This window comes from Trichoplusia ni, chromosome 19 (genome assembly GCF_003590095.1).
Source record: "Trichoplusia ni isolate ovarian cell line Hi5 chromosome 19, tn1, whole genome shotgun sequence".
Lineage (NCBI taxonomy): Eukaryota > Metazoa > Arthropoda > Insecta > Lepidoptera > Noctuidae > Trichoplusia > Trichoplusia ni.
In genome coordinates this window covers 6,211,625-6,230,451 of record NC_039496.1, presented here as the reverse complement: position 1 = coordinate 6,230,451, position 18,827 = coordinate 6,211,625, and the positions used below count along the sequence as shown (strand labels likewise).

Below are 18,827 nucleotides of genomic sequence, written 5' to 3'. Positions count from 1 at the left end.
CATGTCGAGTTTCGGTCCAAACAGGAGACCTGAGCCTCAATTCCGCTGCTTACAATGGCCGATGAATGAATAGAAATAGGATTAAAATAACACTATTCATATTCGACTAAGCATTTTGCATACACAAATTATTGGAAATAAATTGTATTGACCGTAAGTGTTCCGCCCCGTAATTAATTTTATCGTTCAATTTAATTCAATTTCTATTCATTTATCGGCAATGGTAAATAGTGGAATTGGGGCCCTGAGCGAAACGCGAACGGTATTGGCGATCCGAGTGGGACCCAAAACTAGTGGTAGGTACGATCTCTTCAGAAATGAGTCAATTTTACCTCCCGAATGTGTTTTCGCTTGTTAAACACGTGTGGCGGTAACTTCAAAATAAATAATAAGAAACTAATCTACTCTTTGATGTTGTGATATCCTTTAGGTATGTGCGGCATTTGATCATGATTCGTAATTGTTTTACGAATATTACCCATTTTAGTACTGTCATATTTGTATGATAAAATAATCTGAAGGCTATATAATTTTACCACCTTGTTTGCGGATAAGTTTAGCTTGTATGTGATTTTGTAGGTATTTTCATGTGTCATCGAGAGTACGTAAACATTCTTACCGGACTGGAATAATTTACTAAACAGCTACTTTAAATGGACGATAGTGAAGAATTTTTTATTTAAGAATTTCGTTAAGCGCATGCTTGGACTGCTTAACCTAAATAATTAGTGTATCTTCCTGCAGAAAACTGAGCAGCTCGTATTAAAAATGAAATAATACATACGATGTGGTACCAACCTCTGTGGTTATGAAAATTAAAAGACAAAAACGCTTAGGTATTACTTAATTTTAATAATAAAAATCAGTGCAACAATAAATTTAGATCTAAAATATTAAATTAGTAAGTACTATAAATAGATAAATTACGCCTTAACATCACTCTCCTTAATTTCACCGGCTTTTCTGCCGAGAAGTCTAAAGTTGTCGCTGTAGCCGTCACCATAGCCGCCGAAGTAATTGCCCTGGCCTCCAGTGTAGGGTCGGTCGAAACCGGGTCTGTACTGGTTGGAGTAACTGGGCCGGTAGCCACCCTGGTAGCCTAGGTTGTTGCCGCCGTACCCGGGACGGTTGTAGTCGAATCCGGGCCTATTGGGGCGGTATCCTGTAAGGAAAAAATAAGAAATAATAATGAAAAAGCAATGATAAAAAATTAACTGATATTTAATTAAAAAATACCGCGAATGGGGAAAGGATCCAAGAAACGGTGTGGTTGAGGTCACCATTGTACGCGACGTGTCACGGGTTTCTATCCCCGCGTAGGATAAGTGTTTTTGTGATCTACGACGGCTTGTCTTATGACTGGGTGAGTTTGTGCATTTTACTTGAATGTAGGTATGTGAAACAAGCGCGACACAAGGAGCATAGTTTAGGAATCGTTATTTTTTCTATTAAAACAAAAGAAAAAAAAAACGTTAATGAAAAATTTATTTTCATCTTGGCAAAATGATTGAATTTCATTACCTGTTATATTCGACATTAAAATGAGATGTAGAGGCGATGTGTCATGAGTACCAAGCGGATTGTAATATATAATCAGTACAAGGTACATTGAGGTTATGGTCATACTAGAATCTCGAGTGGACAGGTAACAAACCTATCACGTATCAAAGAGTCCTTTTAAATTTGAATCCCTCTCGTATGGGACTGATATATAAAGTGCATATTCGGTGAGCCATTTATGGAACCGAAAACCCATTGAAGTATCAATTGGTTTCGGTGTTTTTGTACTATAATACCTTTGTTATTTACATAGTTATTGATGATTGAATTTTACATTGAATTAGGGTTGTGGTCAATGCTCAAAACCTTCTCTATACTGGTATAGGTGTGCCAAGCTCTGGCACGTATATAGGCTGGCATTTACCGCTTGTTTATTGCATTTGCCTTAGTACTTGTGTACGTGATTTACCGTTCCCTATTTTAATCTTCAAAAAACAGAGTTACTGGACAAAGGGCTCTTTCCATACAGAAAAGGTTTAAGCATTCAATTAAAAATGTTATCAACGAAATAAAGCAGGCATTTTAAATATACTCTAATATGACATCTACACAAAAAATGCAAGCGATTATAGACATTTGTCGCAAGAAATATAAGATAATGTAAATTATCGTATTAAAGTGCGACGGCCGTAACAATGGTCAGTGACTCGTGTACGTGATTGTTTTCCACGAATATAACTACTAGACGGATGTGAACGACTTCTGTTTCTCCTTTGTTAAGAATGCAAGTGTTTTTTTTATTACTATGAATTTATATTCGTGTTTTATTGTATTTTAATGGAGGCATTCCTAGAAGGCGTATTAAGTATTTAATAACAACTTTTTGATAGAGTGTTTTGCGTCGTGGAGTAAGTTTGAATCTAGAAAGTACTTTTCTAATTTATCCTTTCGATTACAAAAGGCTGTGAATGGAGTCAGGTGCTATTGATCATATCGGTATTGTTACAACCTCTTGTTCAAAACTTCAAAGATTCATTTTTGGACTAATCTACAGCTAAGATATGTTTATTTAAATTTCTGCTAGAAATTTGTTTATTCCAAGGCAAAAGACGAGGATAGGTCTTAAAAATACCACCAAAAAAGGCACTTCTGTCGCACCTTTTTATACGTGTCTTTATTTCCTTTGCCAAGTCTGCTGGCAGAAATTTCATAATAAATCACCAGAATCTTTGTAAAATCTGTATTTGTATACCTATGTGTTTAGTTTCTGCATGATGTGTGTCTTCCAGCAATCTAACATTTTAACCCTAAGCCCGCAAATTATTAGCTAGCTCTAACATGGAACTACATAATATATTAATAACACAAGATATTATAATCAATGAAGCTTGCTCACCGCTGTACCCCGGATATCCTTGTCCATAGCCGCTATAGCCGCCGTAGCCGCTCGGGTAGCCGCCATTGTACCCACCACCTACACATGATTTGATAAGTATAGGTTCGTTGTGGCTCAGTGAGTCGGTGCTTATGGTAGTGTCTATGTAACAGTTAATGCCTAAATGGTCTTTTAAGTTTGGTGCTTTTTGCAGTGTGCTCTTATGAGTACGAAAATGAGGTAAAATATGAAAAAATGTTTAAGTATGATCAGTTTCTTTTTAATTTTGTGGTGGTGTATTAAGCTTTTTTTCCTCTTCAGATCTGTGAAATCTGTGGTCTGGACAGAAATAACAAATTGTCAGAAAAAACAACGAATAGACTATTACTAACCGCCAAATCCGTTTTGGTATCCACCCTGACCCTGGTATCCGAAACCAGGTCCACCAAAGCCTTGGTTGCCGCCGTATCCCTGGTAACCTCCGTAGCCCCCAGGACCGCCGCCATAGTTCCCTGCGCCGCCTCCAAAGCCCCCATTGTAACCGTTATAGCCCCCGTACCCGCCCGGGTTGTACCCGGATGAGATACCAGGTCTTAACAGCCCATAGCCCCCGGTACTCCGCCTCTGTCCATCTAGCAAGTCATTACTTGTCTCCCCAGCCTTTTGAGCGACAGTCACGGCCAAAGCACATGACAGCAAAATTATATTCTAAAAAGAACAACAAAAAAGTCCAATTAATTCTTATCTATAATTTGTTAATCATCGATGCGTTTATTCACCTTGATTTTGGTAGAAGTATTTGCATAAAAAAATCTTATAGTAAAATAATATCAGCTTTGTTTTAATTATATTTACACAAAAAATCGGCCTATACAACAATAATTACCGGAATGTAAATATTTTATGACTATTTTCGAATATAATACGCATGGCTGCCACCTACGTATCACATGATGTGTTTAGATAGTTTAAAAGACTATATAGGATCATTTCGTGTTCAGAAGTTCCTACTTACTCTTATGGACTCCGTTGTATTGAAGGGAAATATTAACAAAACTATTGGACAATATATGAGCTAATTATTATGGCTTACCTGCGTTTTGTTTAGCTTAATAGGCAAGTCATGTATTGTTAATCGTAATATGCATAAATGTAAAAGCAAATAGGAAAGTCAATAGATACGGATAATTCTTAGTAAATCATTATTTTAATACGGTTTTCACGACTTACTTCTGATGTCAACTTTATTAGTGTTCACTTATCGTGCAGTGTAGAAAATAAACCTTTAGTATCTAGCCTTAGCCCAATGGAAAGATGATCTAAATAAGGTAGTTGGCTAGGATTGGATACGAATACTGAAGAGGACAGGGTGTTGTGGCCTAACTTGAGAGAGGCCTATGTATGAGGCCTATAGGACCTTGATAGGCTGCCTTGTAAAAAAAGGTTTTTTTTTGACATTAAAAATACTATTCAGCATAAATGTAACTGACGCCTGTGCTAGGCTTAAATCCCGTGTTTCAGGTGCCAGTGTCTTCGGATAGTATTGAAATTGAAAATTTTCTAGATTATTCTACACAAACAATCTGGCAATATTACAAAAGTCTTTCTGTACTCATTATCTACAGTTCAATGATAGCGGTAAACTTAAATAAAATTTTAATATTGTCGACTTATCGTAAAATGATTCTAGCGCCCTTACGTACACGCCTAACTTCATGAATAAGCATGTAGATACATGCAGGTATGTAAGATAAAGTTAACAGTGAAATACACATGATTTAATTAAGGAAATAAATGACTAATTACATGATATATTTTTATTTTGTTTTTTCCTTGGGCTGCACACAAGTAACATTGCCTATGGCTGTCTTGAGTATATTTGTATAATTTTGTACGATAAAGATTAAAAGTCAAGTTCCAACTAAATACTTAGACAAAAGTGTTCGAACTTGGCTAGATTCATGAGGATATTCTTAAGTGCATAGATAGATTTTTGTTACAAAATAAGTTTCATAAAACAATCAAAGATCGAACTCACGTACATATAGCTTTTTGTGTTGTTAATAATATAAAGCTTAGGTAATAAAGTGTATGTGAACAAATGCGTAGTGTATTCGTCGTAAACTTTATTCTGACTCTATGTAGAGTAAGACATTTTTCTGAATTGCAATTGTTTTTATTTACAACAGTTGCCTTCATGGATTTAGGGAGTCAAGAGGTTATGGCTACCATACAATATCTATACATTCACTTTAAGTCTCTAAACAAGTTTTTGGTAAAGAGGTTTAATTAATAACACCTTTATGCTAATATGTTATGTGTTATACACATAAATAAATTAGATATTCCACAAAGATAACCTAGCTGATGATATCGGCAACAGATAAGGATCTGTACAATCTATATTATACTCCAATCTTCGTAATCGAATCTTGATAAAGCGATATTTAAGCAAAGAGGAACCGCCAAGCTATCTTAGATGTAGATTCCGTCAAGTCTAATTCTGAATTAATTAGAGATTTATATCGTGATGAATGGCGTGTATGTTATTCGTGTTTAATCATATCATTTTGTAAAAGCCCTTGGTTTAAACTTATTTTTTTTAGATATTGTAAGTAGGTAATGGGTAGAATTGATTTCAAATTTTTACTAGTCAATTCATTTCGTTTGTTGCGAACCGCTTAAAAATAAACTGATCTGGAATACTTAGATTTTATCTATTTGCATGATTGGCTGGTGGTATAACTCAGTAAATAAATTATCAATTTTTAACATCAGTCGACCATTATATTTTCTATTTGATAGATAGACACTTAGGTAAAAAGATAACGTTATGTAAAATTAGAAACGTAAATTAAAATGATTAAAGGTTTAAGTGCTATTTATAATTAAAAGCTAATTGATCCTAATATAACTATGTAGATTTTAGGAATATCTAATGCAAATCTTTGATTGTCTATTTGATAAGATTGATTCATAAAATTAAAATATAATTATTCTTTAATGGCATTGGACGTTTTAAGGCATCGAAATCGAAACTCTGTTCATAGATAAAAAAATCAGCTGTCATTATTACACGACACAATGAGCCTATTCCATTCTTGAATTTAAAAATGAAATTTTTATTTTTAATCTTCGTTTATTCCATTGAGGATCAAATATTAACAATATTCCACTATAATAGTGACCACTTATATAAAAGTCAACCAATAAATATGTAATACTAGTCTATATAAGAAAAAACAAACAGTAAAGTATTCACTGCACTATTTAAAAGAGAACGCTCACCAAGATATTCATGATCACTGACCCACTGTGATCCGCACAACACTGTGTTATGTTTAACAATGATCATGATCACTTGATCTCACCATTTATATTCTGACTTCGGTGTAAGGTTTTTGTCTTACAAAGACAAACGTAGATCTTAATTAATGCGGCTGTATATACGGACGCATTGTTTCGGATTGATCTTCGGATGTTACGTGCGAAATTGACAAGAGATTAACGGTGTGTCTACAAAGTAGATATTGTATTGATTTATTTCATGAAAGTTTATTCTAGGTAAGTATCTACGAATCCAAAATTTATAGTAATACATACTTAGAAAATAAGTCTTAGTAACAAAACATATAGCTTCGTATTACGGCCATTCATTTGATACTTTATTATCGCAATGATAAGGGAATAAATATTAATGTAACATAATCTAGTATTAGGTGACAAAATTATATCATTTTTCATCGGAATCCGAACACCTTGACACCAAGAAATTCTGAGAAAGAGAATGTAATAAATTTATAAACATGTTAAATTGAATACTGACATGTTTTTGATAAATATAATTCGTATAAACTGTAGTTATAAATAGATAAATGTAATTGTAGATGGTTTGTTGATAACGGTTAATATATGATCACGGTTGTCATTGGATGAGGCCTTCAATCTTTGTTTGTATATACTAGGCTTTACTTTATTGGGAATCGTATCTTAGAACGAATGTAGGAAATACAGAGGAAAGTTAGGAAGTAATTTAATAACTCTAATCTACGGAAGTATACGTCTCATTTTTTCAATATCCAATTTAGGTTGTTTAACTCATCTTTGGTATCTTTGTTTCGTAAAAAGTTCCATTTTCCATCATAAAGTAATATAACTTACAACTTTTTTATGATTGGTTATTTTTTTATTGACTAATATTTTACAAAACTATTATTAATATTTTTGGAAACTAGTTCAAATATAATAATATGTAGGTATTTAAATTAATGGCGGGACTCAATTAAAAAGAGGCAAAGATATATTTTTAATATTTTTTTATAAGTACATGGAAAAATAAATACAGGCAGTAAACACTATGATATTGGTCATTAAAAAAAATATGAAAGAAATCAGGCCAATAAAATTAATAGAGAATTACAATAAAAAATTTGAAAACGGAACGTGAAAAATGTAATAAAAAGCGCCAATATAATTGTTATAGCATAGCGCCGAGATTATTTACATTCTTAAAAATAAATTTCCAATTAAAATTTAACAGTATTGTAAAATAAGATAAATACCATGGTTAAATAGAATTACTTGTGAAGAACGTGCAAAGTAATATTTATAATTTGAGTTTATATGTAAGTTACTTTATATTTTAAAATGGTTTCTTTGCTTTGCTCTGATACAATTATAAATTTTAATAATAAATAATAAATCCTGTGTATAAAAACGATTCACGCTGATCTCTTCATTACATACGTGAGATTGAGTGTGTATCTGTTGCAGTAAGTCTGCAAATTATAAGTAGGTATGTAGCTATTAGAATAAAGAATGTCTGTTTGAGTATAAACGCTCAATTTTTCAAGTTTGCCATAGTTACCTATGTTTATTTTATTTTTAGGTGAAACATGGTGTCTTGAAGGGAAGTAAGAAGTAACCTATCTTATTATCGCGCGATCTTATTAAGGTACGAAAATTTTATGTTTATCGAATTATAGAAATAATACATGGTGGGATGTTTATCGATAATTCGATACATTTGACTTTCACATATTTAGCGATAGATGGCGATATTAGTATAAGTAAGATGCAAAGATGCTTTAAAGAGTAAAACAAGGACATGTAGGTAATTTAAAAACTTAAAGCAGATCGACCATAATAGAGTTGTGTTAGAATAATGTTGGATTTGTAATGATGCATCTTGCATATCCATTGATTATAAGCTTTAAAGCTTAGGTGTTCTTCGGTTTTCTGATTTAAATGATGGAAATGACGAAATTTACAAAACGATTGCCTAATTTACCTAGTCATTACAATCTATTCGTTATACACATTTTATCTATGTATCAAATACCCTATTCTGATTAAAATTTTCCTGTTACCACACTGGCAGCCTTATTAACAAACGAAATTCAAACAAAAGCGAGAGAAAAATGTATTCATTAATTAAATTGCAAAAGGTGTACGCTGTCACTCTGAATTCTAAGAACTGCCTTGACTGCAATGAGTCTAAAATTATAAGCTATTTACTATATTTCTTTGATACCAAATAGTCCGATAGAAGAACTCCTCTCATCAACCGTATCATTTTTTTGACAAAATAGCTTTGTATGGGACCTCTTTGTTTATCCTTTCTTATTTCAACATTACTAAACAACACTCCATATGTAGGAAATTAACTGCAGTACGAATCTACGTGGTTATTATCAAACATTATGATAATGCATTACCAAACAATGAAATAATAAAATGTATGTATATTTGGTCCTTGCGCCACCAATTAGCCTTGGCCGTAATGGTCAGAATACACTATACTGTCCTACCGATTAGGTCAAACTGTAATAAATTGTTTTATTATTCTTTGAGTCAGTGTGTCTTTATTTTTAGCTTCCGTATTATTGATTTGTATTCTAGGTACTATCTAATGACTATCTTTTATGACCGAATTTCGAATACTGTAAAGTCAATCGGTCTTAAATATCCATTCAAATCAAATATTATTTATTTCAGACGAATTATTCATATAGTGAAACAAATTAGATTACCTATTAAATAAAATTATTAAAAAATTAAATGAAATGGAATTAAAACAGTGTTAAATTACCTAAATAAATCTTACGCTTAAAGAGCGAGCCACTTTAATGTGTTAAGAATCGTCTTATAGAAATTAAGAACGATTTAAATTTGTGTTTTTTTGTAAAGGCAGTTCAGTTTTCAAAATATTACGTCGATACGTTAAGGCAGTTTGATAAAAGGCACACAGTGATGTCAATTACTCATAAAATAATTATTCAGCTTCAGGTGTAGGTATACCCGGATATGTACTGTATTCAAGGTCGATATGGTAAGCGAAAAGTATGAAAACTGCGTAATTGTGATTAGAAAAGCGTTAGCCGTAATAACAAGGAAAGGGTTCCGTGCAATCGTTTGCTTCCTTGCAGCGAATATTTGATCGTGATTTGAAGTGTATTTGGTATTTTATTTAAAAAGAGTACGAGTATATTGATGTCTATTAGATAGTAATAATCAAAATATTGGATAAGTTTTTTACTTGGTTACGTAACCAAATAGGTTTAGCCCCTAGTCACGATCATAGTCAGATTCTAATGAATAATAACATCTCAAAGAGTTTTCACGAAAATAGACCATGTGAATTAGAATCTTGTCTCACGACGACGTAAAACTGGTGTTTTCAGGGTTCTTGACGTATTTTAGTTTCCTTATTCAGGTAATACTTTTAAATGAGTCATTGGATTTTGATGGTTTACGATTTGCTTTAGGGATTTGTATTTACATTGCAAGAAATATGAGTGCATAAAGCTGTTCTATGAAGTAATTAACAAGTAAGGGGAGTACGGTAATCATGTTCAGTTTTTTAACTATCTTGTTTGTGTATTATGACCTTATGTTAAATTCTATATACCTAATATAATAGATACTACTATATTGTTTACCTACTGGTAATGTTGCATTGATGACTTATTATTATTCTGTACGGCAGCGAATCATTAGAAGAACATTGATCCCTCGAGATGATTGTAACTCCCTTTGCGCCAGAGTATCCGGATTTAGTTTGACCTCATCTTTTGTCTATACGCCTTCGAAACAATGACTGCAAATACAAAGAGTTGTACTACGGAAGTGTAACACTTAAGGAAGAGACTCATTACTAGATTATATATGTATAATATATACCACTACTTTATCATAGTTTAAAAACCTTTTTGGTATAATCACGGCAACCAAACAGTTTTCATGTTGTATTTTGATTTACTTGCACCAAATATAAGTAAAGCTAATTAATACTTCAATTATTGTCAAATTCTCAACTGGCTTATACATAAAAAACGATTTAGGTAACTAAATGCTTAGTTCGTCATTCATCATAAGACTTGTCGCCTTAGTTTTTTAAGTTACGCTATTGAAGTAGCAACGATCCCGAGAGTAAAATGTATAATAGTCATGTTTAGTTACTTCGGAAATTAAAAACAGAATACAGGCAGGAAGGTAGGAATATTTTTTCTATTCGGTGTGTGTGCTATGTTTAGATTAAAAAAACTAATACAAAATGTTGCATTTGAAAATATTTAAAAATTATAATTTAACACAGCCTATATTTATTGAAGTAATAGGTAACGCGTCCAGATATCATAATTCAATATAGGTTAATATTTAAAAAGATAACAAATATTCTAGCCAATCCGAGGTATTGTGACGTAGTTAAGACGCACGGGATTGGCCAACGTAAACCATATTGATTAGCGTAATTAGCTGTTCTTTATGTTATCTACTGGATTGTTTCTTCCTACTATTTGATAGGTCAAGAACAAAATAGAATAATGCCAGAATTACCTAACTTGTCGTTTTTATTAATTATTTTACGGGCAAATGGATATTTTTGTACGGCTTTTCAAGATTTTTTGAACTTCCACACGCCTACATTTATCCCGTTGTGAAATATCGGCTTAAGACAAAAGGGGTTGCCTATATATTTTTTATACATTTTTAAACGTACAGCTTCTTCTTGAAAGTATTTATGACAAAATTCAAGTTTAAGTTGTTTTTTCACTTGTGAATTATTGCTTAGGTAAATCATTTTCTTTTGCTCTTCGACATTGATTGTTTGTCTCATAAATTTCCGATAGTAATTACATTTCATAAGGCAGTTACCCTGTTTTCCAACAAAAAAATACAATGGTTCTCACTAAGAAGGGAACTCTAATGAGATAAAAATAATAAACAAAAAAATTGTAAAATAACAATTTACAGCATTGAAAATGGATTATTCGCATTAGCTCTCAGTTTCTAAGAATTGTCAATAAGCTGTTATGTATATCGCGATTATATTTACCTATCAAAGATAACAATGGAAACAGATCCGTGCGCCTAGTTTCGTTACTCCACAAAGCAAGCATATAAATTACCTATATAAAATAAGGTTAGTAGGTAAACATGACTCGCACTTGGATACAAACACAAATAGTACCTATACCCTAAAATGCCGAACTATTTATTTCCTAATAGTATTTATATCCAATACCTAAGCCTAAAAAAGGATTACCATTCTTAATTTATTATTTGCTTAGAAGGTTATTCATTCATAACAAAATTTTATACGCCGCTTTATGACCTTGCGAACTGTTGCGTATGTTTCGATAAAATATTCCTAAATTCTCGGAAACAGTAGACGGTATTTGTGAATTTTATATTTTTTTATAGTCTCTGATTTAGGTACTTAGATATTAATTTGTAGTAACGTGTATATTGTTTATTGTTTTATCGTGAAGGTGAGTCAATTGCAATTATACCTGTAAAGCTATTGCAGACTAATAGGTGCCTACAGTGGCATAAAACGAAGGTAGAACATCAAATCAATCGTTATTGCGACATCAGATACCCTTGCAGGACTTCTTTCGCTGTTTATAATGACTAACATATAAATATTTCTTAATCTAATGCGCTATTGATATCGACCTAATAGGGTTTGACTTCTTTAATGGAGAACACTTGGTTTCTGATGCACACTTAGTTTATTTCACAATAAGTTTGACCTCATTCGTTACAGCCATTTTGTAATTGTGGTTATTAATCAATAAGTGGATACTTCACACAAGACAGAAGATGATGTATCTTCATACGATGGTCCAATACGACCAAATGTACGGAGTGAGTACAAGCGTCAGGAAAATTCTGTAGTCAACGGACCTGCATGGAATATTAGGTAACGTTTTTTTACAAACTATCGCAATAAGAAAAACAAGTAGGAAGGTGTGTCTACGATCGTATAGGTTAATATTCTCTCCCAAGAATACCTACACAATTTTATTAAGTTAGCTCTTTTCAAAGAAAATAATAGAGTGAAGGTTGCAACTTGTCATTGAACACAATAGGTAAATGATTGTGGAAAAACGTGACGTTGATCATAAACACGTCAATATAGACATGATAGCTGAAAATGAGTCAGACATAATGTCATAATAGAATCGGGTTTTTCTTCATTGCCTAAGGAAATATAATTCTAGATAATAAAATGTAGCGACTTGTATGTAATTCAGTGACTCTTACGCAGTACCAAGATCATTTGTATAGATACCTAAAGGAGGTCTTAATGAAATCTGTATATAACGTTTAGCTATTTTTTGGCAATAGTGTTGGTGTTTGCTACTTGGGACTTTGCCATACTATTAAAAAACCTTTGAGAGCGAAACTGGCCTTACCTAATTGGTATTTTGAGGACAAAATGCTGCCTTTATATAGTATAGGTTAAGGGTTTTTTTACTGAAAAGGTGTCTGTAAAAAAATCCATTCAATATACTTTATAAAGAAAATGTGTCTGCGATAGATGACGTTCGCTAAACTCAGCGTTGATTAAACCTATTATATCGCTAAGCATATTTTAAAAGCTGGCAGTATCATATCGGCTAAGATTTATTGGTTTACGTAAACAATATTATGAATATACCTGGAAAAGTGGATTATACTAACTTATAATACGTTAAGAGTTACTACCTTAGAGCCAAAAGATTAGAATTATTTACTTTATAGAAACAACAACAGCATATTACGCAATAAATATAAAAAAGATTTTGCTCTAATTTGCTGAAAAACAAGGACCAGTCGACTCATTCGTCATTTTTTTCTTGACTTATAACATATTGTTATAGTATACCTACTACTTGTGTTTTTATACATCATGATGGCCATTTAATTCATAAATAAGCTAAGGGTAAAGTAAGTATATACTTTTCAGTATCCATGTTTTCGGAGCACTTTAAGTCTTGGCAGTCGTTACCTTTAGCTAGAAACTGGAAAGTCTGAAAATCAGTTTTACTAAGGGATATCGTGTTGCCCAGGTAATTGCGTTGAGGAGGTCAGAAAGGCAGTCGCTCCTTGGAAAACACTGGTACTGAGCTGCATCCAGTTAGACTTTAAAGTCGACCCCAACATAATTGGAAAAATGCTAGGCTGATAATGATGATGTTGTCTTGGTCTTTTCATCTTTATATAATAGAGACAGTATGATGCTAAAACGCGACTGAGATCTGGGAGGTTTTTTAGTATCCGGCCAAGTGGATCATTAAATGACGGTATGACGGTTTGTGTTCCTATTATTTCGCAACCGTTTAATCTTAATAAAGTGGGTTAACAACATCGAGGTATAATAAAATGATGTAATCAACTCCACAAGGCTTTAATGCGAAATTATAAAGTAGGCGCAGTCCTTGGGGTATTTCGAATCTTAGCTCAGTTCTAACCTTTATAGAATTTTTAACGTAAAATGACTGCGCGCTACTTCTCACTAAACTGAGCCATTTTCATCATGTATGTTGAGATTTTGGAAGTTTATGTCAGTTGCGAGAAATGAATGATCAGGTCAATAGACCCATTCATTTTCATTCAACAATAAATAAACGAGTATTTCACCTCCGACATCAACTCTTCTTTACTATTATTTTTGCTTGCCATCTGCCGTCATTAACAGAAATCTCTATCCGTGTCGTGGCTTGTTTTGTTGTTACATGTAGGTAAAAAACAAGTATTTTCAAGTTGGTCTTTATCGATTGATCGATATCATCGATCTGCTATCGATATTGATTACTTCCCGATTAAAAACTTTGACATTCGTGGCCGGCTACCAGTTTGCATTCTTGGGTTTCAAATTGTTTATTAATAACTTACTAGTGCCTATTTCACGTGATTACGTCTGATTGATTGTTTTGATACCATCGTTGGTCTATATCAATTATTCAAATCAATTAATCAGATCTATTTCCTGTTGTGATGTGATCGTAGGCAGTTGCTTGCTTTATACTCTAATTTCAACGTCACGTAGAAAATGGTCGAGATTAAAATAGTCAATCGTTTCTCAAAAATTAACAACCTTACAAGGTTTGACATTGGTCACCTTACAATGTCTTTGAGGACCGGGTAAAATTAAACCAAATGAAAGATAGAGGGCATTGAGGTCCACTTCGGTCGCGTGCAGATATGAAGGGCTGACATCATTAACAGAAGCGCAAATAGACGCAGAGAGGCATCGTGACCCTTCTTTAATATTTAGTACATACTTACACATAAATATTTTATGCAAATAAGAAATTTTAAACTTTTAACATACACTTAACGAAAAAGTACCATGTAAATTTTATAAATACCGCAGAAATCAAGACAATACGTTCTCCCAACAATTACGCCTGATTTTCCCTGGAAACAAGTTACAAAGTTGAACTAATGGTTGAATAGGTACGTATAGAAGCTGAACTATTACCTGAATAGAATCCACTTAATTAGTTCCCACGGAGGAAATGCGCCATCTACGAGTCCATTGTTCGTTTGCTCCCGTGATTTTTGTCCGGGACACTCCACAGTAGAGCTTCCAAAAATACCTGTCCAATTTTGGGACAAAAACGTGAAAATGTAAATTTTATGGATTTCTATTAAGAGAAGGTTTTATGTAAGACTAAAATATATTTGATAGCCACCGAAACATTGACGCTGAAACTGTATAAATAAAAAATGACATGGGTTAATATTTCAAAGAAATTGAGTATGGTTGAGTTGAGGTGGAGTTGTTACGATAATTAGTTTTTAAAAGTTGACCATTTCAGAAGTTATTCAGCAGCTAGTTATTAGCCAAGCAGTCAGTCGGTGTTAAGCTATTTAGAAAAGTATCCTATTTTATAACGAACTGTTTCTGTAAGAAATGCTTGAGAATCTACTACCACTAGAGTTTTTACAAAAATATTCTAAGCTTCTAACACACTCACATTAAGATTAAGTAGGATTTCTCTTTGCTGTAATTCAACATGGTCACACTCTTCCCAGTCTAGGTCCCGCTAGACAAAAGACACATTTAGGTTCATCCGGGCGCACCAGGATAAGTAAAGCAAAAAACCGGTTAATATTCTCTATGTTATTACGAATTCTTCTCATGAGCTATTACTAGATGTAAAGTAAAATTAAAGTATTTGAAAGGTCAATTTAAAATTTTGATCGTAAACTGTCTGTGTAGTAAAATACCTCTTGTCGTACTTAGATTACAGAATATATTTTAGATTTCTGCCTTAACAATACAGTTCCCTATAACACGCATGTAATTTTCTATTTGCATAATAGTAAAACCTTGCAGATTTCGCTTCGTTTTTTTTATTCGGTGCTTAAATACAAAGTGTACTTGTAAACTAAAACGACTAAAACTAAGCTATCATAAACGGTATAACAATACTAACTCGAATATCAAAGTAATAAAGGAATTATAGCTATCCACGGTATGAGAGCATCACAAAGAACAAACAAGTAGAAAATAATATGTAGTTAGATCGTAAGTGTAAATAGCTGTCGCCAACAATGTCGGCCACTACCAAGAGTCAGGTTATTACAGAGCAGTTGCAGGAGTGGAAGCGAGATGGCACTACGCTCTTTCTAGAGCGCTTTCTCTGTTACACTTTGCTAACAGTTCTATTTTGAGAGTCCATGATACAGGTACAGCTCACGATGTGACTTTTACTCGATACGGCAATCATTTTGTGTGAACATCGATATTATCCATCGTTCGTAATTAGAACCTAGTTTAATAACTTCCTATTTGCTAGACTTTTGTCCTTCTTTTGTAGAGTAGTTTGATATTAAGGGTACGTCGATACCAATATGCACTCAACTTTATTAAAAATTCAATATGTTCGTACACTCTCTTGAACAACAAAATTTATTGATTCGTGGATTTTTTTTTAGGAAAGTTAATTATTAATTGTGAACCTTAACTAGCTTTTCAATTAGTTAGCACGTAATTTGATTTTGGCTTGCAAGTGTTAGGGCCGACTAATGAACATACTTCGATGCCAAATACAAATTACCTTCATGTAATTACCTAAGTAAACATATATTATTATATAGGTTTTATCTTTTTCAAATGTGCGATTACATTTCTTACCTTTCTTTTTTTTTTTTAATGTTTTAAAAAATCGTATTTTAGCGGCTACATCTACAAAAGGTTATCTTATATACCACTTTTTTCCAAGAATTCAGAAATCACAAATTAAACCTTTCCAATGAATCACGGTTTTAATATGACTTACATGTAGATTATTTCATTAGGGTCAATCATCGGAAAATATTATCTTTTAAGTCCGCTAATCAAAGATTTACGCAATTATCAATAAATGCCAAATTTATGCTTATTCGTATTCGAAGAAGAGTAATGTAACTGCATAATCCTTGCATTTTAATCTTTCAAGTACTTGGAATTTAAACAAACGAATTAATTGAAATTTCTTGTAATATTGCACCTACATAAAATCAGTTTTACATAACAATCTTATCTTTAATTTGGCTTTGTTTAAAAAATTATTTATATCGAATTCACATGGACATCATGGAACCGAAAAATCGTTTTCTTAAAACTTAACTGAATCAAAATTCTTAGAGAAATAATGTCCGTCAGCCTTTTTTCGAACTTTGTAAGGTTTGTTTTTCACGTTTTCTGAGTTTTTCTTATTGTATTATACATGGAACAACGGTGTATCTGATCTTCATATACTTAGTGATTGTATCGAGAAACACTAGACCAATATTTTTATCAGATAGACAAAAATAAAATGTTTCGGAAGGCACGTTACATTGTGGGTCCCGGCTGTTATTTCTACATCTTTGACAGTCGTTACAAGTAGTCAGAAGCTTGAAAAAGTCAGACAGCCAGTCTAACCAAGGCGTATCGTTTTGCCCAGGTAACTGGGTTGAGGAGGTCAGATAGGCAGTCGCTCCTTGTAAAACACTGGTACTTAGCTGAAACCGGTTGGACTGGTAGCCGACCCCAACATAGTTGGGAAAAGGCTAGGCCGATGATAGACAAAAATAAAAATACTTATCATACAAAGTGATATCCCATAATCAATTTATTCAAAGTTCAGGTTACCTCATGATTATTTCCTCGGCCCTTCATCAATATGAGAAAGTACACAAAATTTTAAAAACTATATAACTAAGTGTAAAATAAATAAAAAACCTCAATGGCACTGAGATCGAATTTGCTCCTTCTGAATTTATATTCATATACGAGTATAACTGCAAGTCTAAACCAGGATTTACTTGTTTTTAAATGCAGTTTTGGGATTAAGTAGATAGCAAACGATAACCTTACGTTGTATACTTTCAGAACAGATATCCGAACATTTCGATAATTTCTAGGATTTGATTTAATTTTCAAAAATATAATAAGATTACGTTGATAACTAAAGTATTCGCAGATATAATAATACTTAAGTTTTATCTTAAAAATATGCATATCATATGCTTTTTACAACACTTTTTCTTGTAAAATATGTATGAGTCATAATTAGTTATTTTTATGTCTGTGACCATAAAAATAGTCATACAGTTCTAGACAAATCTCTTGAAAATGTTTTGTTTATTTGGTTCGAATGTATATTAATTGACACCACAAAAATAAAATATAAAATTACAGTAGTACTTACAGCTATTTTAAATGTTTACCTTAAAAAAGGAGCAGGTTGTCAATCGGTCACTTACTTCAGAACTTCGGACTGAATTAATTGATTTTCATTTAACGTGCAATCACTATCGTTTGTTCTTATTAAAAAATCATCAAGTTTGGCTCAACAATTTTCACTTGAAGTCGTTTGTACGTATTTGTTTTTATATAAAATAGAAGTTCTTAAACGTAATGGTCAACGATTACAACTTGTTCCTAGCCGTTCTTTTGAAAACTAAGGACTATTGTTGAAATAATTTATTAAAATAATATCGTTTAGAACTCAAGGTTCTACTTCGTTATAAATACAGCATCCTAGAACAACGAGAGGACTTTATAAGCTTGTAAGAGCCTGTAAGAATAAGTATCCACATTTAATGGCCGCCACTGTCAAAACTTTTAAGTAGCGTTAATTCTTTTAAGACTTTAGATTAATGCGTCGCCTAATTAAATATAAAAAAGACATTAAGCTCAGGACACTAGAGACACTTTCTTTAAATGGAATATTGCCATTTCTTTTTCATATTTTCCACTGAATAGTGAAAGCATTTATATGAAAACAATGAATTCAAAAAATTATATGGTCTGTTTCTTTCTTTAACTTACCATAATCTGTAGCAGAGCTAATTAAAATGTAGAGTTCTTAATAGTTCTTAATTTGAAATATACATCTGGGTGAATTTTCTATACCTACCATAACATGTTCAATCTGTTTTATGAATCTGTATGAGACTGTAAAGAAGCCATCGCTAGAATATTCAAAATTTCGTCTGCCAACTCTGTCATAGACAGGAGTAAGTTTTTAAAGGGCTTAATAGGCAATAGCATTATGCTCAGGCACTATGGATACAATTATAAATTTATCATAAAAAATTCAGGTAATAAGTATTTTTTACCAGCATCAATAAAATTAAATGGGGGTAAAACCTACTAATGATATTGAGTGGGTGTGTTTGTCCTTTGTAGGTTTTAATAAAG

General features: G+C 32.6%; 1 protein-coding gene across 2 annotated transcripts; it reads right to left on the bottom strand.

Annotated features, from left to right (window-relative positions):
* Positions 1-854: 854 nt before the first annotated feature.
* On the bottom strand, positions 855-17,332 carry LOC113503456 (dormancy-associated protein 2-like). Of its 2 annotated transcripts, none has more exons than XM_026885436.1 (4): positions 17,274-17,332; positions 3,268-3,583; positions 2,897-2,974; positions 855-1,162 (listed from the first exon to the last, which is right to left on the bottom strand). In XM_026885436.1, exons 1-4 carry the CDS (start codon positions 17,298-17,300, stop codon positions 924-926), a joined length of 660 nt encoding a protein of 219 aa, XP_026741237.1. In that variant the 5' UTR covers positions 17,301-17,332; the 3' UTR covers positions 855-923. The 2 variants fall into 2 exon arrangements, with proteins under 2 accessions (XP_026741237.1, XP_026741238.1); XM_026885437.1 differs by lacking the exon at positions 17,274-17,332 and adding an exon at positions 6,164-6,309.
* Between the last annotated feature and the right edge of the window lie 1,495 nt (positions 17,333-18,827).